Consider the following 23,938-nt stretch of genomic DNA (forward strand, 5'->3'; position numbering starts at 1 on the left):
GACCCTCAGAATAATTTGTAGAGCCTTCATAGAATTGACCAAACAGGATATGACTTGTATATGAATTTGGGAGGGTGGAGAATATGAACTTAAGGAACTGGCATAACTGTTTAGTATTCATTTTCATGAAAATTAGGTTTGTTTTTTTATCAGATGAAGTCTAAAATTAATGTTATTTTCTTAAAATTTTACCTCTTTTTATAGGTAGATCATTCCAATACGGACATTAATCAGTCTTTTTCATCTGTATTGCCTCCATTTGTTCCTCATGAGCTAACCAGAGAGTTGGAGTATCACTATTCAGATCTCAGAATGTTGAGGGTATCTCCCGACACTGTGCAAAAGACTCTCAAACATTTAGCAGGTATGTAGAAGAGGAGATATTGGGTGTTCTTATGGCTAGCTTGTTAAAAATATCATGCTATGGCTAATTTTTTAATTTTGAGCTCCTGCAATAATGTTAACTTTGAAATAAGTGTATTTAAATCCCCAGATCTTTTATTGGATGAACCATTTGATTTTTCATTGCATTCTTTATGACAGTGTTTAGAACTGAATTACATGGAGGAGTCTGATATTAGAGTCAGTTTATTTCTGTATTCCTTTTTGTGACTTGAAGGGAAAAAAGAAACTAATTGAGCACAAGAGAAGAGTGGATCCAAATAAGTTTGTAGAGAGGAAACTGAGAAATCACTTTTGAGGTAGAAAGCAAGATTATCTGCTGAGGGAAGCAGGAAGTGGTAAAGAAGGGTTGGAGGTTTGAGGTGAGTGGCTTGGTGCAGGTTCAGAATTTACGTTAAAGTGAATAGGGGTTGGAGCTGACCAAGGGCAAGCAGAAGAATTGGCAGATAGTTCTGAGAAGTCAGCTGAGGTGGGAGATGATTTTGTAAAGTTGTCAGCCTTAATAGAATCTCTGATCTTTGTCTGCTAAAGGACTACAGAAGGTGAGTTATAGGATTGATCTCTGGTTGAGGGATTTATTGATTGGGTGGATGTGATAGATGGAAAGCAGTGGAAGGGAATCAGTAAGAGTTGATCACCTTGGTTTCAGCCTGCTTGGAGAGAGAGAGAAGAAAAACCACAAGAGTTATTGGAGAAAGTAGAAGGTACAGTGATTTATTTATGAAGTTGAATAGATGAGGTGGATATATTTATGGAAAGAGCTAGAATAATAGGTAATTTTGGTCAGATTGAGGTGGTACATTTATTTATTTATTTATTTATTTATTTATTTTTATTTATCTATTTATTTACTTTTTAATTTACATCCAAGTTAGCATATAGTCCAACAATGATTTCAGGAGTAGATTCCTTAATGCCCTTTACCCATTTAGCCCACCCCCCTCCCACAACCCATCCAGTAATCCTCTGTTTGTTCTCCATGTTTAAGAGTCTCTTATGTTTTGTCACCCCCTGCCTGTTATTATGTTATTTTTGCTTCCCTTCCCTTATGTTCATCTGTTTTGTCTCTTAAAGTCCTCATATGAGTGAAGTCATATGATATTTGTCTTTCTCTAATTTCGCTCAGCATAATACCCTCTAGTTCCATCCACGTAGCTGCAAATGGCAAGATTTCATTCTTTTTGATTGCCAAGTAATACTCCATTGTGTGTGTGTGTGTGTGTGTGTGTGTGTGTGTGTGTGTGTGTGTGCGTGTGTGTGCGTGCACGCGTGCGTACATATACCACATTTTCTTTATCCATTCATCCATCGATGGACGTTTGGGCTCTTTCCATACTTTGGCTATTGTTGATAGTGCTGCTATAAACATGGGGGTGCATGTGTCCCTTCAAAACAGCACACCTGTATTTCGTGGATAAATGCCTAGTAGTGCAATTGCTGGGTCGTAGGGTAGTTCTATTTTTAGTTTTTTGAGGAACCTCCATACTATTTTCCAGAGTGGCTGCACCGGCTTGCATTCCCACCAGCAGTGCAAAAGAGATCCTCTTTCTCCACATCCTCGCCAACATCTGTTGTTGCCTGCGTTGTTAATGTTAGCCATTCTGGCAGGTGTGAGGTGGTATCTCATTGTGGTTTTGATTTGTATTTCCCTGATGATGAGTGATGTTAAGCATTTTTTCATGTGTCAGTTGAAGACATCTGGATGTCTTCTTTGGAGAAGTGTCTATTCATGTCTTTTGCCCATTTCTTCAGTGGATTATTTATTTTTTGGGTGTTGAGTTTGATAAGTTCTTTATAGATTTTGGATACTAACCCTTTATCGGATATGTCATTTGCAAATATCTTTTCCCGTTCTGTCAGTTGCCTTTTAATTTTGCTGATTGTTTCCTTCGCTGTGCAGAAGCTTTTTATTTTGATGAGGTCCAGTAGTTCATTTTTGGTTTTGTTCCCCTTGCCTCCGGAGACATATTGAGTAAGAAGTTGGATGCAGCCAAGATCAAAGAGGTTTTTGCCTGCTTTCTCCTCGAGGGTTTTGATGGCTTCCTGTCTGACATTGAGGTCTTTCATCCATTTTGAGTTTATTTTTGTGTATGATGTAAGAAAGTGGTGCAGGTTCATTTTTCTGCATGTCGCTGTCCAGTTTTCCCAGCACCACTTGCTGAAGAGACTGTCTTTATTCCATTGGATATTCTTTCCTGCTTTGTCAAAGATTAGTTGGCCATACGTTTGTGAGTCCATTTCTGGGTTTTCTATTCTGTTCCATTGATCTGAGTGTCTGTTTTTGTGCCATGAGGTGGTACATTTAAATGGGGATCAGTTTGAAGGGTGACTGGATCTGTTGCATGGCCCTGGGATTGGATAGTTGAAACTGAATAAAAATCACTAGGATAGAAAGTAGGTTGTGATTTTGAGGCTAGCTTATTGAATTAGTTAGTTATGTTTAATTATTTTCTGGTTAATATGGGATTTGGTTATTAGGGAAAATCTGTGGACCTTGAAGTCTTCAAAAAATGAATGGGAGGGACTGGGAGTTGCAAGAAAAAGTGATAGATGAAGGATGGTAGAGAAGTTGTGTGTAGCCTAAGCCTCAAAAAGGTTTTCTTTTCTTTCTTTTTTTTTTTTTATTTGAGAAATATGGAAAATAATGGTAAATCATTGTGACAAGTAGTTAAATGCCACTTCCATCTCTCCTTGTTTCCAGAGTCATGGTGTATGGAAGAGGGCTGAAATGGCAGTAGTATTAACAAGGGGAAAATAAAGTTTCTTTTTTTTTTTTTCAAGACAGAAAGTTGAAAAATTTGAGAAAGATTGTTTCAAAGAGTACAGAAGAGTACAGAAGAAAAATTGGGAGGGAGGAATAAATAGTGAGAGGAACCAAGATAAGAAAATAGAGCAGTAATAGAATGTGGGGACAGGAGACTGGCAATGTTGGCCTTTGTTTGGACCAGGGATTTTAGTGATGAGCATAGTTGAAATGACTGGCCTCAAATATCCTCTAATTTTATCAGCAATAATTGTGATGTCAGAACTATCTGAGAGTCCCAGATCATTTCTGTCCTGGTCTCAAACATGAGGACCACTATAGGATTTGAGAAGGGAATCATTTCTAAAAATGTCTTTTTGGGTTCTCTTTTACAGATTATAGCATGGTTTGGTAAAGCATTCTCAGGTTACAGTCTATACCACCTCATTTTTGCCTTTATATCCTTTGAAATTGGCCTTAAGTTCTGTTAAGGACATTCTGTTCTGGGGTTGTGTTTTTTTCTCCCCACTTTACATTTCAGTTTGGGAAGTTTCTATTGACCTACTGTTAAAATTCACTGATTCGTTCCTTGGCATGTCCAGCCTACTGATGAGCCCATCAAAGGCATCCTTCATTTCTGTTACGCTGTTTTTGATTTCTATCATTTCTTTTTTTAAAAATTTTTAAATAATTTTTTATGTTTACTTTTGACAGAGAGAGGGAGACAGAGAATCTGAAGCAAGGTCTACCCTGTGAGAGCAAAGCTTGATGCGGGGCTTGAACCCACAAACTGTGAGATCATGACCCTGAGCTGAAGTCAGATCCTCAACCTGCCGAGGCACTCAGGCATCCCTGTCATGTCTTTTTGATTCTTTATTAGGGTTTCCATCTCTCTGCTTATATCACTCATCTCTTCTTGAATTTTGTCCACTTTTTCTATTAGAGCTTTCAGCATATTAGTTACAGTTATTGAAAATTCCTGGTCGCATAATTCCAAAATCTCTGCCATATCTGAGTCAGATTCTGTTGCTTGCTTAGTCTCTTCAGACTGTTTTTTGTCTTATAACATGCCTTATAATTTTTTGTTAAACACTGTGCTTGAGGTATTAGGGAAAAGAACTAAGGTAAATAGGCCTTAGATGTGAGGCTTTAGTTTACTGACTAAAAGTTAGGCAGTATTAATGTTTGCTGTAACTGTTGTCAGCCAGTAAAATTTCCTCTGGTGTCTTTGTTTTTTGTCTCCTCTGTTGTCTTTTGGTTTCCTTTGACACTCCTTAAATAGAGTCTGAGCCTTGCTTCCATTCTATCATTTGTAATTTCTTGTTATTATAGAGGAGCCTTATTGATCTAGTGGTAAGGCGTGGAGGGGAGAGGTTTCATTATAATAATCCTCTGATTAGGTGTCAGTCTTTTAGTGAGCCTATATCCCTAGGCTATTACTTTTACAAGTGCTATTCTTAGCGTTTTTCCTCTCCTTAGGTGAAACAGGAAGGCTTGGGGGTGGGGTGGGGCTAGAGTTGGGTGTTTCCCTTCTTCCAGGTTGGTTTAACTCAGGTAAAACCTAGGCAGTCAGGCTCTGATAATGTAGTTTCCCCTGAGATCACTCTATTATGGAAAACAGAAGGCTCCAGGCTTTTTCTAAAATGGTTACTTTACCATTCCCTGTGCCAAGAGTATGAGGGTATTTTTGTCCCATCTTCATCTTGGGAACCTTGTGGGGCCCCTGGAAGTAAAGCTCATGAAAATATAGAGTCCTCCCTCGGCTTTGGAGTTTTGTTTTTTTGGTTTTGTTTGTTTGTTTGTTTGTTTGTTTTTTGTTTTTAATTGTTTACTCTTTTTTTTGAGAGAGAGAGTGGGGGGAAAGGGGCAGAGAGAGGGGGAGACTGAGGCCGAAGTGGGCTCTGCACTGACTGCAGAGAGCCTGATGTGGTGCTTAAACTCACGAACCATGAGATCATGATCTGAGCTGAAGTTGGACCTTAACCTAACCACCCAGACACCCACCCCAAGGAGTTTTTCTCTCTAAAGTGAGTTCATGCTTAGCCTCTAGCAGTTGGTTAATTACAGTTTAATTTTTCCTGCCCATTTTTGGTTCCAGTGCCTTCTGCTCCCTTAATATTAATCCCTCTCTGATTCTTTTTATTTGTCTCTTTGGTTTTCAGAACAGTTGTTTATCCTGTGAACTCAGTTCTCTGATGGATTTAAGAGTTTTGATTTTCAGTTTGTTCAGCTCTTTTCTGGTGCAGATGTGAGTGACTTCTAAGCTCTTTATGTGTTGGACAAGAAAATTCTCTTTTTTAAAAACTATTAAAATATATAATAAGAGCAACTAAGCTAGAGCTTTGGAAGGAGAAATGATATATTTAGAATGGAAATTGAAACCATCTGTCATTAGCTTTTTTTAAAAACAGCTTTTTTGAGATGTAATTCATATGCAATACATTTCACCCATTTAAGGTATCCAGTTCACTATGTTGTGCAAACATCACTACAGTCTAATTTTATTTTTATTTATTTTTTAAAGTTTTTATTTAAATTCCAGTTTGTTAACATACAGTGTATTGTTAGTTTCAGGTGCACAATATAGTGATTCAACACTGCATGTATCATCCTGTGCTCATCACAAGTGCCCTGCTTGGTCCCTTTCGTCTCCCTACCTCATCTCTGGTAACCATCCTCACTACACTCTAATTTTAAAATATTTTTATACCCTAGGTACCCTGTACCTGTTTGTACTTAGTCCCCATTCCACACCTCCCTCAGCCTTAGGCAATCTAGGCAACCACTAATCTACTGTGCCCATAAATTTGTCTATTCTGGACATTTTCATATAAATTAAATCATACAGCATGTGATCTTTTGTGAGAAACTTCTTTTGAGTATGTTTTCAAGATTTATCCATTTTATAGTATGTATCGATACTCCTTTTTTATTATCAAGTAATTAATTACACAATTATATAGATAATGTCACATTTTGTTCACCCATTTATCAGTCGATGGGCATTTGGGTCTTTTTCCATTTTTGGCTGTTGTGAACAATACAGCTGTGAACATTCATGTACATGTTTTTGTGTATATGTATATCTTCCTTTCTCTTTGATATATATCTAGGAGTGGAATTACGGGTTTTATAGTAACAGTGTTTTAATATTTCAAAGAACTGCTGAACTGTTTTCCAAAATGTGCAACATATTACTTTGCCATTAGCATTATGAGGGTTCCAATTTCTCCACATCTTCAACAACACTTGTTACTTTCTGTCTTTTTGATTATAGCCATTCTGGTGGATATGAAGTGGTATCTTATTGTGATTTTGATTTACCTTTTCCTAGTTGTTAATGATATTGAGCATTTTTTTCTTGTGTTTATAACCCATTTGTATATCTTTGGAGAAGTGTCTATTCAGATACTTACTTCTTAACTGGGTTATTTATTGTTTTTTAATATGAAGTTGTAAGAGTTCTTTATGTATTCTGGGTACAAGTCCTTTATCAGATATGTTATTTGCAAAAATTTCCTCCGACTCTGTGGGATGTCTGTTCACTTACTTGATGGTATTAATCACAGCATATAGTTTTGAATTTTGATGAAGTCCACTTTATTGGTTTTTTTTTTTTTTCCTTTTAAAAAATTAATACTTTTAGTAGTGGTAAAATACACATAATATAAAATTTGCCATCTTAACCACTTTTAAGAATATAGTGCAATGGTGTTAAATATTCACATTGTATAAATATTACTGTCATCCATCCACAAAACTTGTAAAACTGAAACTGTTAGTATTAAACAGCAGTTCCCCATTTCCCCCACTGTTAGTCAACTATCATTCTACTTTTTGTTTCTCAATTTGACTACTCTAGATACCTCATATAAGTGGACTCATACAGTATTTGTCTTTTTGTGACTGGCTTATTTTACTTAGAATAATGTTTTGAAAGTTCATCCATATTGTAGTAGAGTCAGATTGTGTTGAATGTGTAGATCTGGTTTGGGAGTATTGCCATCATAATAATATTAAAGTTTTTGATCTGTGAACATAGGTGGTCTTTCCTTTATTTGGGACTATGCCATCTTATATTAAATACTTTGACCTATAAATATGGGACATCTTTCTGGGATTTAGGTTTTCTTCATTTCTTTCAACAATATTTGTAGTTTTCAGGGTACAAGTCTTGTACTTCTTTGTTAAATTAACTCTGTATTTTAATCTTTTTGTTGTTATTGAAAAATTGTTTTCTTAATTTCACTTTGGGAATATTCCTTGCTAGTGTTGAATTTTCTATGTTAATTTTATAGCTGCAGTCGTGCTGAACTATTTGTTTATTATCTTTAATTTTTTTGTGTGTGGATTTCTTTATATACATGACCATGTCATCTGCAAATGTAGTCTTCTTTCTTTCCATGTGTGCCTTTTTTTTTTTTTTTTTAAATTTTTTTTTTTTTTTTTTTTTTTCAACATTTATTTTATTTTTGGGACAGAGAGAGACAGAGCATGAACGGGGGAGGCACAGAGAGAGAGGGAGACACAGAATCGGAAACAGGCTCCAGGCTCCGAGCCATCAGCCCAGAGCCCGACGCGGGGCTCAAACTCACGGACCGTGAGATCGTGACCTGGCTGAAGCCGGACGCTTAACCGACTGCGCCACCCAGGCGCCCCTCCATGTGTGCCTTTTATATATTTCATTTCCCAATTGCTCTGAACCTTCAGTACAATGTTGCATTGAAGTGGCAAGAACAGACATCCTTGTCTTGTCCTGGTCTTTGTGGAGAGGTATGAAGTCTTTTATCATTAAGTATGATGTTAGCTGTGGGATTTCTGTAGATGCTCTTTATCAGGTTGAGGAAGTTCCCTTTTATTTGAAGTTTTTAGAGCGTATTTACCATGTTAAAGGTGTTAGATTTTGTCAAATGTTTTTTCTGCCTCTTTTATGATGATCATATGGTTTTTGCCCTATATTCTAATAATAAGGTGCATCGGTAATTAATTTTCATATGTTGAACCAACCTTGCATTCTTGGTTATATGTGCCATTTGGTTATGGCATACAATCCTTTTTACATATTTTTGGATTTGTTTTGTTAGTAATTTTTTTTTGAGGAGTTTTGTGTTTATATTCATAGAGGTATTGGCGTATAGATTTTTTTTGTGATTTTTGTTGTTAATTGGGTTTTGATACAAGGGTAATACTACTGTCACAAGTTGAGATGAGAAGCATTGTCTCTTCTAGTTTTTGGAAGAGTTTGTAAAGGGTTGGTATTAGTTTTTATTAGATGAAACTCAACTGTAAAGCTGCCTGGCCTAGTTACTCCTTTTTATTTTGTTAAATTGGTAGTAATATCCCTTCTTTCATTCCTGATTTTGATAATTTGAGTTTTCTTTTTCTTTCTCTTTTTTTGGTGAGTCTAGCTAAATTTTGTCAATTATGTTCATCTTTTCAAGGAAATAAACTTTTGTTCCTCTACTTTTTCTGACCTGTTTTTCTCTATTTTTAAATCTCTGCTTCAGGGGCGCCTGGGTGGCTCAGTTGGTTAAGTGACCAACTTCAGCTCAGGTCATGATCACACAGCTCATGGGTTTGAGCCTGCATTGGTCCCTGTGCTGACAGCTCAGAGTCGGGAGCCTGCTTCGGATGCCATGCCTCCCTCTCTCTGCCTTTCTCTCTCTCTCTCTCTCTCTCTCTCTCTCTCTCTCTCTCTCTCTCTCTCAAAAATAAATGAAAAAAAAATTAAATCTCTGTTTCATTTATTTCCTTTTTGCCTTTATTTTTTCCTTCCTTTCACACTTCAGTTTTAGTTTGGGCTCTTTACTGTTTCTTAAGATAAAAGAATAGGTTATTGATTTGAGATCTTTCTTTTTTTTAATTTTATTTTTTATTTTTTAAAATTTATATCCAAATTAGTTAGCATATAGTGCAACAATGATTTCAGGAGTAGATTCCTTGATGCCCCTTACCCATTTATCCCATCCCCCCTCCCACAACCCATCCAGTAACCCTCAGTTTGTTCTCCATATTTATGAGTCTCTTCTGTTTTGTCCTCCTCCCTGTTTTTATGTTATTTTTGTTTCCCTTCCCTTATGTTCATCTGGTTTGTCTCTTAAAGTCCTCAGTGAGTAAAGTCATATGATATTTGTCTTTAATTTCGCTCAGCATAATACCCTCTAGTTCCATCCACGTAGCTGCAAATGGCAAGATTTCATTCTTTTTGATTGCCGAGTAATACTCCATTGTATATATATGTGTGTGTGTGTGTGTGTGTGTGTGTGTGTGTGTATACACACCACATTTTCTTTATCCATTCATCCATCGATGGACATTTGGGCTCTTTCCATACTTTGGCTATTGTTGATAGTGCTGCTATAAACATGGGGGTGCATGTGTCCCTTCAAAACAGCACACCTGTATTTCGTGGATAAATGCCTAGTAGTGCAATTGCTGGGTCGTAGGGTAGTTCTATTTTTAGTTTTTTGAGGAACCTCCATACTATTTTCCAGAGTGGCTGCACCGGCTTGCATTCCCACCAGCAGTGCAAAAGAGATCCTCTTTCTCCACATCCTCGCCAACATCTGTTGTTGCCTGCGTTGTTAATGTTAGCCATTCTGGCAGGTGTGAGGTGGTATCTCATTGTGGTTTTGATTTGTATTTCCCTGATGATGAGTGATGTTAAGCATTTTTTCATGTGTCAGTTGAAGACATCTGGATGTCTTCTTTGGAGAAGTGTCTATTCATGTCTTTTGCTCATTTCTTCAGTGGATTATTTGTTTTTTGGGTGTTGAGTTTGATAAGTTCTTTGGATACTAACCCTTTATCGGATATGTCATTTGCAAGTATCTTTTCCCATTCTGTCGGTTGCCTTTTAGTTTTGCTGATTGTTTCCTTCGCTGTGCAGAAGCTTTTTATTTTGATGAGGTCCCAGTAGTTCATTTTTGGTTTTGTTCCCCTTGCCTCCGGAGACATATTGAGTAAGAAGTTGGATGCAGCCAAGATCAAAGAGGTTTTTGCCTGCTTTCTCCTCGAGGGTTTTGATGGCTTCCTGTCTGACATTGAGGTCTTTCATCCATTTTGAGTTTATTTTTGTGTATGATGTAAGAAAGTGGTCCAGGTTCTGCGGTGCTTGGTTGGCTCAGTTGGTTAAGCGGCCGACTTCAGCTCATGTCATGATCTTGCGGTCCATGAGTTCGAGCCCCGCGTCGGGCTCTGTGCTGACAGCTCAGAGCCTGGAGCCTGTTTCGGATTCTGTGTCTCCCTCTCTCTGACCCTCCCCCGTTCATGCTCTGTCTCTCTCTGTCTCAAAAATAAATAAACGTTAAAAAAAAAAAAGAGAGAAAAAAAAAAAGAAAGTGGTCCAGGTTCATTTTTCTGCAGTTTTCCCAGCACCACTTGCTGAAGAGACTGTCTTTATTCCATTGGATATTCTTTCCTGCTTTGTCAAAGATTAGTTGGCCATATGTTTGTGGGTCCATTTCTGGGTTCTCTATTCTGTTCCATTGATCTGAGTGTCTGTTCTTGTGCCAATACCATACTGTCTTGATGATTACAGCTTTGTAGGATGGCTTGAAGTCCAGGATTGTGATGCCACCTGCTTTGGTTTTCTTTCTCAAGATTGCTTTGGCTATTCGGGGTCTTTTCTGGTTCCATACAAATTTTAGGATTATTTGTTCTAGCGCTGTGAAGAATGCTGGTGTTACTTTGATAGGGATTGCATTGAATATATAGATTGCTTTGGGTGGTATCGACATTTTAACAATATTCTTCCTATCCAGGAGCATGGAGTGAGATCTTTCTTTTTGATATAGGTGTTCACACTGATAAATTTCTAAGCACAACTTTAGCAATCTACTCATAGTTTTGGTTTGTTGTGTTTTTGTTTTAATTCATCTAAAATATGTTTAATTTCTATTGCAATTTGTTTTTATTGACCCCTTGGTTATTTGGGAATATCTCATTTCATTTCCATGTATTTGTAAATTTCCTTTTGTTATTAATGTCTCATTTGATTCTATTTATGTTGGAGAACACATGTTTTACATGATTTCAGTTCATTTAAATTTTATTGAGGCTTGTTTTTATGTTTTAGTGTATAGGTTATTCTGTAGAATGTATGGTTACTCTTGAGAAGGATGTGCATTCTTCTATTGTTAGGTGGTATGTTCTATACATGTCTCTTAGTTCCAGGAGTTTATAGTGTGCAAGTCTTCTGTATCCTTGTTGATCTTCTGCCTAGTTGTTTTCTCCATTTTCAAAAGTAGGATATTGAAGTCTCTATTATTGTTTGTCTGTTTTATCATTTTTTCTGTCATATTTGCTTTATATATTTGAGACTATGATATTAAGTGCATTTATGTTTATAATTGTTATACATTCCTTATGAATTGACCTTTTGTTGTTATAAATGGTCTTTCTTTAATTTTTGTAACATTTTTTGTTTTAAGGTCTATTTTGTCTTAGGTCAGTATAGGCATTTCAGTTCTTACACTTGCTGCTTGTACAGTAGATGTTTTTCATCTCTTCAGTACATTTGGATTTTTGGGTCTAAAGTCTATCTCTTGTAAACAGCTTGTAGTTGGATCGTGTGTGTGTGTGTGTGTGTGTGTGTGTGTGTGTTTAAATGTAGATCTGACAATCTTTGCCTTTTGATGTGATTGTTTAATCAATTTACATTCAGTGTCATGGATTAAGATTGGATGTGCATTTGTTGGGTTTACTTTTTGTTTTCCATGTTTCATGTCTTTTTGTTGTTCTTTTCCACCTTTACTGCTTTTTATTACATTTAGTGAATATTTTCTAGTGTGACATGTGAATTTCTTTAATGATTTTCTAGCTAATTTTTAAATTTATGTTGTAGTGGTTGCTCTAGGGCTTATAAAATTTATCTTAGAATATATACCTGATTTCTACTAACTTAATTGTAGTGTGATACAGAGACATTACTCTCGTATAGCTCTATTCCCTCTTTTCCCTCTGCTATAATTGCTATACATATTACACCTATATGTGTTACAAACACAAGAATACATTGTTATATTGTTATACCTGTTTACATAATTTTATGTATTTTTAACAAGCTTAGAGAAGGGGAGCAAGTATTTATAGAGCTTATTAATTAATTTTCTAATTTACCATTTTTTATTCTCTTTATTTGTTCCTGTGGATTTGTTATCATCCAAAGGAAAGTGTCCTTTCCTTACTCCTCTCCAGCTTTGCTCCCACCTGCCTCCTTTTGATGTTGTCAGATATGTTACATTTCAATATATTACAGCCCCAATGCTAGAGTTATATGCATACTGCTTTGTGTAAAATTGCTTTTAAAATCGGCTAAGAGAAGGGAAAAGAAATACGCAAATATGTTTTCTTTTTGAAATGACCTATATAATTATCTGTACTAGCATTGTTTTTGTTTTGTAAATTTAATTTACTGTCTGGTGTCAATTGGTTTCAGCCTGAAGAATTCCTTTAGTATTTCTCGTATGATGGTTTCTATCGACAGATTCTCTCAGTTTTTGTGTAACTGAAATTTTTTAATAAATTTAAATCCAAGTTAGTTAACTTATAGTGTAGTATTTGTTTTAGGAATAGAATTTAGTGGTTCATCATTTAAATACAACAACCCAATGCTCATCCCAGCAAGTACCCTCCTTAATGCCCATCACCCATTTAGCCCATTTCCCCACCCAACACCCCACCAGCAACCCTTTGTTTTCTGTATTTAAGAGTCTCTTCTGGTTTGTCTCCCTCTCTGTTTTTATCTTATTTTATTTTTCCTTCCCTTCCCCTATGTTCATCTGTTTTGTTTCTTAAATTCCACGTATGAGTGGAATATATTTGTCTTTCTCTGACTGACTTATTTAGCTTCGCATAATACACTCCAGTTCCATCCATGTTGTTGCAGATGGTTGGATTTCATTCTTTGTGATCGCTGCGTAATATTCCATTGTGTGTATATACCACATCTTTTTTATCCATTCATCAGTTAATGGACATTTGGGCTCTTACTGTACTTTGGCTATTGCCAATAGTGCTGCTATAAACACTGGGGTGCATGTGCCCCTTTGAATCAGCATTTTTGTATCCTTTGGATAAATCTAGTAGTGTAATTTCTGGTTTGTATGGTGGTTCTATTTTAATTTTTTGAGAAACCTCCATACTGTTTTCCAGAGTGGTTGCACCAGTTTGCATTACCACCAGCAGTGCAAAAGAGTTCCTCTTTCTCCGCATCCTCGTGAACATCTGTTGTTGCCTGAGTTGTTACTTTTAGCCATTTTGAGGTGTGAGGTGGTTTCTCATTGTGTTTTGATTTGTATTTGCCTGATGATGGGTGATGTTGAGCATTTTTTCATGTGTCTATTAGCCGTCTGGATGTTTTCTTTGGAAAAGTGTGTGTTCATGCCTTTTGCCCAGTTCTTCACTGGATTATTTGCTTTTTTGGGTGTTGAGTTTGGTAAGTTCTTTATAAGTTTTGTGCAGTGTTTTATTTCATCCTTTTGAAAGGTAGTTTCCTGGGTTTAGAATCCTTGGTTGACAGTCTTTTTGTTTTTAGTACTCTGAATATGCCTTCAGTGTTCCGGCCTTTGTTGTTTCTGATGAGAAGTCAACTCTTAATTTTATTAGCATTCCCCTGTATGTGATTTGTTTTCTCTTGCTACTTTCAAGATATTCAGTCTTTCAGCATTTTGATTATGTATTGGTGTGGATCTCTGTGTTTATTGTACATTGAGTTGATTGAGCTTCTCAGATGTGTAGATCTTTTCGCTTCTTTCATCAATGTCTTGTAGTTTGTAATGCATAGATCTTTCACCTCCCTGGTTAAATTTATTTCTAAGTAAATTTTTTTAAATGTAATTAGAAATGGAATTGCGTTCTTAATTTCTCTAATAGTTCTTTGTTAATGTATAAAAACATAACCAATTTTGTATGTTAATTTTGTAACCTACAACTTTACTGAATATATTAGTTTTAACAGTTTATTGATGAAGTCTTTAGGAGTTTCCATTTGTAATAGCATGCCATCTACAAATAGAGACAGTTTTACTTCTTCCTTTCCTATTTGGATGCCTGTTTTTCTCTTCCGTTTTATTGCCTAATTGCTCTGGCTAGGGTTTCCAATACTATGTTGAATAAAAGTGGTGAGAGTGGGAACCCTTATCTTGTCTTGATCTTAGAGGAAAAGCTTTCAGCTTTTCACTGTTGAGTATGCTGTTAGCTGTGGGCTTATTGTATGTGGCCTTTATAATGTTGAGGTATATTCTGTCTACACCTTCATTATTGAGAATTTTTATCATGAATGGGTGTTGAATTTTGTCAGTTGCTTTTTATATCTATTAAGCTGGTTACATGATTTTTATCCTTCATTTTGTTAATATTGGTGTAGCATGTTGATTGATTTGCAGATGTTGAGCCATCCTTGCATTCCTGGAATAAATTCTACTTGATCTTGCCTATGATTCTTTTAATGTATTATTGAATTTCGTCAGCTAATATTTTGTTGAGGATTTTTGCATCTATGTTCATTAGGGATATTGGCTTGTAATTTTACTTTTTTGTAATTTCCTTATCTGGTTTTGGCATCAGAGTAATGCTGGCTTTCTAGCAGATGTTTGGAAAGGTTCCCTTTTATTTTTTGGAAGAGTTAGAGAAAGATTGGTATTGATTGTTTGAATGTTCAGTAGAATTCACCAGTGAAGCCATCTGGTTCTGGCCCTTTTTTTGGTGTGACACTTTTACAGTCAAATGCTCTACACCTGAGCTATACCCCCAGTTTGGACACTTTTGATTACTGATTCAATCTCTTACTAGTAATTAGTCTGTTCAGATTTCCTCCTTTGTCATGATTCAGTCTTGGTAGGTTATATGTTTCTTCTTGGTTGTCAGATTTGTTGGTGTAAAAGTGTAGAAAGTCATTTATGATTTTTTGCATTTCTGTGATATAAGTTGTAATGTTTCATTTTTCATTTTTTATTTTATTTATTTGTGTCCTCTCTGGTTTGTGGAGTGATGGTGGTGTCAGTTTGTTTGTCAATTTGTTAATCTTTTAAAATAACCAGATCTTAGTTTCATTGATTTTTGGGCTTTGTTCTTTTTCTGGTTCCTTAAGATGTAAAGTTAAGTTGTTTATTTGATGAGGTTTTCTTGTTTCTTGCTGTAGGCATTTATCACTATAACTATTTACTATTAACCTAAATTTTTTTTTTAAGTGTTTTATTTATTCTTGAGAGATAGAGAGCATGAGCGGGGGAGAAGCAGAGCAAGAGAGGGACTGAGAATCTGAAGCGGGCTCTAAGCTGTCAGCACAGAGCCCCAGGTGGGGCTCAAACTCACAAGCCATGAGATCATGACCTGAGCTGAAGTTGGATGCTCAACCAACTGAGCCACCCAGGCGCCCCTTAACTTCCGTCTTAGAATGCTGTAACTGCATCCCATAAGTTTTGGTGTATTGTATTTCCATTTTCATTTGTTTCAATGTTTTTGGTTTCCATTTTGATTTCTTCTGTGAGCCATTGGTTGTTCACTTCATTAATCTGTGTGCTTTGTTAATTTCTGAGTCTTTTTTCACAAAACTTTCCGTAATTCATATTCCTTTTCAAGTTACTATACATATTACATCTTCCCTTCTCTTTTAGTTTTCTTGAAGAGTTAATACTTGATACTGTACTTCCGTACCTTATAATTTACTTCTCAATCCATTTAATTTTCTATTTAGCTTCTTTTTTGAAGCTTACCATTGGGTTTAGAATAGCAGTCAGCTTAGTGAAAAGAATTCAGAATTTGGAGTTAGAATTAAAAGGTTAAAGTGCCTGTTTTTGTTACTTACTCACTGTAGAACTCTGAAGAAGTTATTTACCTACCACTCAAAATGTCTGAGGACTGAAAATACTGGACATCACTGGGGAGCTTGTTACAAATGTAAAATTTCAGATCCCACCCTATACCTATTGATCAGATTCTGCAAGTTTACAAGATCTCCATATTGAGAAGCAGTCTTATATCTTCATCTTTGAAACTTAATTTCTTTATATGTAAAGTACAGATGGTCCCCCACTTAGGATGCTTTGACTTAGGATTTTTCATCTTTATGATATGCATTCAGTAGAAAACATACTCCAAATAATGAATTTTGATCTTTTCTTAGGCTAGCCATATGTGATATGATATTCTTTTGTAATGTTGGGCAGTAGCAGTGAGCCACAGCTCCCAGTCAGCTATGTGATATAAGGGTAAAAAACTGATAATGCTTACAACCATTTTGGACCCATAAAACCATTCAGTTTTTCACTTTTAGTACAGTATTCAGTAAATTACACACCTATTGTAAAATAGGTTTTGTGTTAGGTAATTTTGCCCAATTTTATGCCAACGTAAATGTTCTGAGCATGTTTAACTTAGGCTAGGCTAAGCTGTGATGTTTGGTAGATTAGATTATTGTATGTATTTTTGACTTGTTTTCAATTTCTGATGGGCTTATTGGGATGTAATCCCATTGTAAGGTGAAGAAGATCTGTGTAGATAATACTTGTTGTATATATCAACCATCTTGCCATCATCCAACATACCATATGTTTTACCATTTATTGTTTGTTTCCTACTGTTAGAATGTAAGTTTTGTGAAGCAGAATTAGAGTGTAAGCTTTGTCTATTTGTTTATTGCCCTATTTCCTATATCTAGAACAGTGATAGGCACAAAGTAAACATTAATTTTTTTGAATGAACAAATAAATAAATGCATTTGTTGTCAAATCTTGTTATTTCTATTGCAGTCATTTACTTTCTACTGCAGTTTAGAACTAGAATTACTGTACAAATGTAGAAATTACTGTTGTTGCAGAGAGTTCTGTTAGATAGTGCCACTTACACTTTTGCATTCCCTTTCCAACCATCTTGCATCTGTATTTCTGCAGTACAGTTCTGATCCAATCTATCAACAGTTCCACATGCTATCTAGAATTAAGTTCAAAATCCTTAGTGTAATTTTTAGATACTTTATAGTTTCATATAGTTAAAAAATATTTATCTTTTTCAGGGTACATTTATTGGAAGAATCATTTAAACCCACTGCATGTATAGCATCCATCTGGGCCCTCCTAGGACTTGAGGGAAAGGGGAACCCATGAAAATAGGTTGATGATCCTTTGCTATGCCATGGAATAAAGTATTTTGTCTCTGACTGAGGAGTATCATGTCTTTTGCTGGCATATATGACTAAATAACAGGCTAACTTACTAGCTTATAACTTAGGGTGAGATTAAGGCCTAGACTGGATAGCATTTTCCTATCACATTAAAAATTCTTGAAAAATCCAAATTTTAAGATCCACATAATATCGTATAAAATGGATATGCTGCTATTTTTCTTAATGTTTATTTATTTTTGAGAGAGAGAGAGAGAGACAGAGTGTGAGTGGGGGAGGGGTGTAGAGAGAGAGGCGGGGTGGGAGACACAGAATCTGAAGCAGGCTCCAGGCTCTGAGTTGTCAGCACAGAGCCCGACATGGGGCTTGAACTCCCGAATGATGAGATCATTACCTGAGCCAAAGTCGGACACTTAACCAACTGAACTACCCAGGCAGCCCGATATGCTGCTGTTTTTAAATGGTACTCTATTGTTGAATATTTAAATCATTTCCACATTAGTCTGCTGTTGTAAATGGCTTTGTAATTAATATCTTTATAAATATATGTCTCTTCGATGAGTGTTTCTTTAGGATTTGGATTCCTTACTAGAAGTGCAAAGGTCATAGGAAGGAAAGCTTACTTTATTTCTTTTATGCATAAAAGAAGTGTTTCTTAATTAAAAAAAAAAACATAATAGTATTAACAAATCTTTTTTAGGAGATACTTCTAAAGGAGGCACAGCTGAAATTACTCAGTCCACCTTGAAACCAGGCATCACTACTACTCCTAGAGATTCAGATATTGGATCTCATTTATCCTTGTTCCCTGAGGACTTTCCTCAGTTGGCTTTAAGGTTTCCTCAAGAGACTACTATTGGTCTACATACTGATATAGTCAGCCAACAAGCATTGGATAGTCATACAACTGAAAAGACTCTAAAAGTTTCAACTGTTCATGAACTAGCTGACCAGAAGACTGGAATATCAACAGTGCCCTCTAGTTCCTACTCACAAAGAGGGAAGCCTGGTATTTTCTGCTTACAGTACTTGCCAGATCGTCATCTAACTGAAGAGGCTTCAAAAGTTTTGGCTGTTCCGGGACCTGCTGACCAGAAGACTGGCATACCGACAGTCTTTCCAAGTTCCTACCCACTTGGAGAGAAGTACAGTAATTTCTACGCGCAGGCCTTGCCAGACAGTTATGTAACTGAAGAGGCTCTGAAAGTTTCAGCTGTTCCTGTATCTGCTGACCAGAGGACTGAGAAAATAACAGTACCTTCTACTTCCTATTTACAAAGAGAAAAGCATGTTAATTTTTCCCAGCAACAGTCGTCAGATAGTCATCTAACTGAACAGGCCTTGAAAGTTTCAGTTGTGTCTGGACCAGCTGGTGAAAACACTGGGATACCTATATTACCTTCAATTTCCTCCTCACTTGGAGAGAAGCCCAGTGTCTTTTACCAGCAGGCCTTGCCAGATAGTCATTTAATTGAACAGGCTCAGAAAGTTTCAGCTATTCCTGGACCAGTTGATCAGAAGACTAGGATACCTGCAGCATCCTCTACTTACTACTCATATGGAGAAAGGCCCCAAATTTTCTATCAGCAGACATTGCCAGAAAGTCATCTACCTGAACAGGCTCTGAAATTTTCAGCTGCTCCTGGATCTAATGAACAGAAGACTCGGATACCAACGGTAACCTCTACTCCTTATTCACATAGAGAGAAGCCCAATCTTTTCTGCCAACAGGAGTTGCCAGATAGTTCTCTAACGGAACAGGCTCAGAAAGTGTCACCTGTTCCTGGACCTGCTGAGCAGAAGACTGGGATACCAACCCTAACCTCTGCTTCCTATTCACATAGAGAGAAGCCCGATCTTTTCTGTCAACAGGAGTTGCCAGATAGTTCTCTAACTGAACAGGCTCAGAAAGTGTCACCTGTTCCTGGACCTGCTGAGCAGAAGACTGGGATACCAACCCTAACTTCTGCTTCGTATTCACTTAGAGAGAAGCCCAGTCTTTTCTATCAACAAGCGTTGCCGGATAATCCTCTAACTGAACAGGCCCAGAAAGTTCTAGCTATTCCTGGACCAGATGACCAGAACACTGGGATATCAATAGGGTCCTCTAGGCCCTCCTCACTTGGAGAGCAACCCAATATTTTCTCCCAGCAGGTATTACCAGATAGTCATCTAACTGAAGAGACTCTGAAAGCTTCATCTGCTCCTAGACCAGGTGACGCAAAGACTGGGGTACCAACAGTATCCTCTAGTTCTTACTCACCTAGGGAGAAGTCCGGTATTTTCTACCAACAGATCTTACCAGGCTGTCATCTATCTGAAGAGGCTCTGAAAGTTTCAGTTGCTACTGTACCAGCTGAAATAAAGAGTGGGTTACCATCAGAAGCCTCTAATTTCTACACAGAGAGAGAGAAGACCAGTATTTTCTACCAACAGGAGTTGCCAGACAGTCATCTAACTGAACAGGCTCAGAAAGTGTCACCTGTTCCTGGACCTGCTGAGCAGAAGACTGGGATACCAACCCTAACCTCTGCTTCCTATTCACATAGAGAGAAGCCCAGTCTTTTCTATCAACAAGAGTTGCCAGATAGTTCTCTAACTGAACAGGCTCAGAAAGTGTCACCTGTTCCTGGACCTGCTGAGCAGAAGACTGGGATACCAACCCTAACCTCTGCTTCGTATTCACTTAGAGAGAAGCCCAGTCTTTTCTATCAACAAGAGTTGCCAGATAATCCTCTAACTGAACAGGCCCAGAAAGTTCTAGCTATTCCTGGACCAGATGACCAGAACACTGGGATATCAATAGGGTCCTCTAGGCCCTCCTCACTTGGAGAGCAACCCAATATTTTCTCCCAGCAGGTATTACCAGATAGTCATCTAACTGAAGAGACTCTGAAAGCTTCATCTGCTCCTAGACCAGGTGACGCAAAGACTGGGGTACCAACAGTACCCTCTAATTCTTACTCACCTAGGGAGAAGTCCGGTATTTTCTACCAACAGGTCTTACCAGGCTGTCATCTATCTGAAGAGGCTCTGAAAGTTTCAGTTGCTACTGTACCAGCTGAAATAAAGAGTGGGTTACCATCAGAAGCCTCTAATTTCTACACAGAGAGAGAGAAGACCAGTATTTTCTACCAACAGGAGTTGCCAGACAGTCATCTAACTGAACAGGCTCAGAAAGTGTCACCTGTTCCTGGACCTGCTGACCAGAAGACTGAGATATCAACAGTAACCTCTGCTTCTTACTCACATATAGAAAAGCCCTTTATTTTCTACCCACAGGACTTGCCAGACAGTCATCTGTCTCAAGAATCTCTAAAAGTTACAGCTGTTTCTGAACCAGTTGACAAGAAGACTGGAATACCAGTAGTCCCCTCCACTTCCTACTCGCAGAGAGAGAAGCCCATTATTTTTTATCCACAGGCCATACCAGATATTCATCTCACTGAAGAGGCTCTGAAAGTTTCAGCCATATCTGGATCAGCTGACTGGAAGACTGGAATACCAACAGTATCCTCTGTTTCCTCCTCACATACAGAAGAGCCTGTTAGTTTTTCCCTACAGGCCTTGGCAGGCAGCCTTCTACTTGAAGAAGCTCTGAAAGTTTCAGTTCTTCCTGGACCAGCTGACCAGAAGGCTGGGTTATCATCAGAACCTTCTAGTTCCTACTCACATGGAGAGAAGCCCATTATCTTCTACCCACAGGGATTGACAGATAGCCAGGTACCTCAGGAGACTTTGGAAGTTTCAGCTGTTCCTGGACCAGCTGCCCAGAAGACTGGCTTGCCATCAGAACTTTCTAGCTCCTACTCACATAGAGAGAAGCCCATTATTTTCTCCTCACAGGGTTTGACAGATAGCCAGATACCTCAGGAGGCTCTGAAAGTTTCAGCTGTTCCTGGACCAGCTGACCAGAAGACTGGGTTGCCATCAGAACCTTCTGGCTCCTACTCACATAGAGAGAAGCCCATTATCTTCTACCCACAGGACTTGACAGACAGCCAGGTGCCTCAGGAGGCTGTGAAAGTTTCAGCTGTTCCTGGACCAGCTGACCAGAAGACTGGGTTGCCATCAGAACCTTCTAGTTCCTACTCACTTGGAGGGAAGCCTATTATTTTCTACCAGCAGGCCTTATCAGATAGACATCTCACTGAAGACGCTGTTAATATTTCAGCTTCTCCTGGACCAGCAGACCAAGAGACTGGGGTATCAACAGTACCTTCTATCTCTTACTCTCATATAGAGAAGCCAAGTATTTTGTACCAACAGCCTTTGTCAGACAGTCAGCTCGCTGTAGAAGTTCCAAAAGTGTCAGCTGTTTCTGGGCCAGGTGACCAGAAGACCAGAAAACCAACAGTTACCTCCACTTCGTACTCACAGAGAGAGAAAGAGAAGCCCGTCATTTCTTATCAGCAAGAATTGCCAGATCTTACTCAAGATGCTTTAAAAGTTTTAAAGGTTCCTGGACTAGGTGGCCAGAAGACTGGAATACCAGCAGTAACTTCTACTATTTACTCACATAGAGAGAAGCCTATCATTTCTTACCATCAGGAGTTGTCAGATCCTAATGAAGGTGCTTTAAGAGTTTTAGGCACTCCTGGGCCAGCTGACCAGAAGACTGGGATACAAATTGGGCCCTCCACTTCCTATTCACATAGAGAGAGCCCCATCTTTTCTTACCAGAAGGAGTCATCAGATATTACTGAAGAAACTTGGAAAGTTTCACCTGTTTCTGGACCAGCTAACAAGAAGACTGAGATACATATAATCCCCTCTAGTTCCTACTCATACAGAGAGAAGGACAGTATTCTTTACCAGCAGGAGCTTCCAGATGTTACTGAAAAAGTTTTAAAAGTTTTTGCTCTTCCTGGACCTGCTGACCAGAAGACTGAAATACCAACAGGACCTTCTAGCTCTTACTCACATAAAGAGAAACTCAAGATTTCACCTGTGATTTTACCAGATGTCCAGAAGACTGAGTTTCTAACAGCTCCCCCTAGTTCCTACTCAAAAAAAGAAAAACCCAAAATTTCAACTGTGAGTGGACCAGATGACCAGAAGACTCCGTTACCGACAGTTTTTCATAATTCCTGTTCTCAGAATTTTGAGATTGAGGATATTCTGAAGATTTCACCTGTCCCTGAGCCAATTGTTGTGAATTCTGGGATACCAATACCTCTTTCTAGTTCCTCTTCCCACAGAGAGAAATCTAATATTTTCTACCCACAGGAATTGCCAGACAAACATTTAGCTGAAGATGCACTGAACGTTTCAACAATTCCTGTACCAGCCGACCAGAAAAGTCTGTTACCAACAGCTCCTCCTCGTTCCTTTTCACACAGAGAGAAACCAAATATATTCTACCAACGAGATTTTCCAGATAGACATCTACCTGAAGATTCTGTGATGTTCTCACGTGGTCTTGGGCAAGCTGATCAGATTACTGGTTTATCAACAGTTACTCCTGGTACTTATTCACATAGTGAGAAGCAGAAACTTGTTTCAGACCATGTTCAAATGCTAATAGATAATTTGGATTCTCCTAACTCCAGTATTATCTCAAGCAGTATGCCTTTAAGTTCTCAGGCTGATGGTAGAGTTATAATAAGTAAGCCAGAATCTTCAGGTTTTGAAGATGTTGGCTCTGTGGAAATTCAAGATACAAGCAATAGTTCCAAAACTCTTAAAGAGATTCGGACCCTTTTAATGGAGGCAGAAAATATAGCACTGAAACGATGCAATTTTCCTGCTCCTCTTGTCCCTTTCCGAGATGTTAGTGATATTTCAATTATACAATCTAAGAAGATGGTTTGCTTCAAAGAGCCCCTCACAGCTGCTGAATCTAATAGTGATTTGCCTCGGAGACAGCCATTTACAGAGGAAAGCCCAAGCAACAAGTGCATACAGAAAGATATTAGCACACAGACAAATCTGAAATGCCAGAGAGGCACTGAGAACTGGGAGTTTATTAGTTCAACCACACTTAGAAGTCCTCTACAAGAAGCAGAAAGCAAAGCCGGAGTGACGTTAGATGAAACCCTTCGACAGTATAGAGCAGCCCAATCCGTAATGAGATCTGAACCTGAAGGGTATAGTGGAACCATTGGCAATAAAATTGTTATCCCTATGATGACTATCATTAAAAGTGATTCAAGTAGTGATGCCAGTTCCTGCTCATGGGACAGTAATTCCTTGGAGTCAGTTTCTGATGTTCTTCTAAATTTCTTTCCATGTGCTTCACCCAAGACAAGTTTGACAGATAGCAGAGAAGAAGAAAGTGTGTCAGAGAGTGATGATTGTGGTGGTAGCAATGTAGATTCACTGGCTGCACATGTCAAAAACCTTCTCAAGTGTGAATCCTCATTGAATCATGCTAAACAAATACTCAGAAATGCAGAGGAAGAGGAATGTCGAGTACGAGCACGAGGTAGGAACTGATTGTCATCAAGTCAGGTCAGACTTACAAACATTATAGTTTAAGAATTTGTTTAAAGTTAAGTGTTTGGAATCTGAATTTATTTTCTTATAGAACTGTTAAATGATTACATTTTCCACCACTATTCAGAATAAGTCCATTTAACCAATAATGTAATTCGGTCACAGTATTAATAGTACTAGTCTGATTTTAGGGTCTTAGGTAGGTTCTGAAGCCTGAAGGAGAGTAAGGAGAT

At 37.8% G+C, this 23,938-nt stretch overlaps 1 protein-coding gene across 1 annotated transcript in view; it reads left to right on the plus strand.

The window, feature by feature from the left end:
* Nucleotides 1–23,938, plus strand: part of ALMS1 (ALMS1 centrosome and basal body associated protein) — a 223,181-nt gene that overhangs the window by 43,112 nt on the left and 156,131 nt on the right. Inside the window, exons 8-9 of the mRNA XM_042981739.1 lie at nt 205–364; nt 17,968–23,694. Of these exons, the coding sequence (XP_042837673.1) occupies nt 205–364; nt 17,968–23,694 (5,887 nt within the window). The remainder of the gene's footprint in view (nt 1–204; nt 365–17,967; nt 23,695–23,938) is intronic.

The sequence above is a fragment of the Panthera tigris genome, chromosome A3 (genome assembly GCF_018350195.1).
Source record: "Panthera tigris isolate Pti1 chromosome A3, P.tigris_Pti1_mat1.1, whole genome shotgun sequence".
In the NCBI taxonomy this organism is placed as follows: Eukaryota; Metazoa; Chordata; class Mammalia; order Carnivora; family Felidae; genus Panthera; species Panthera tigris.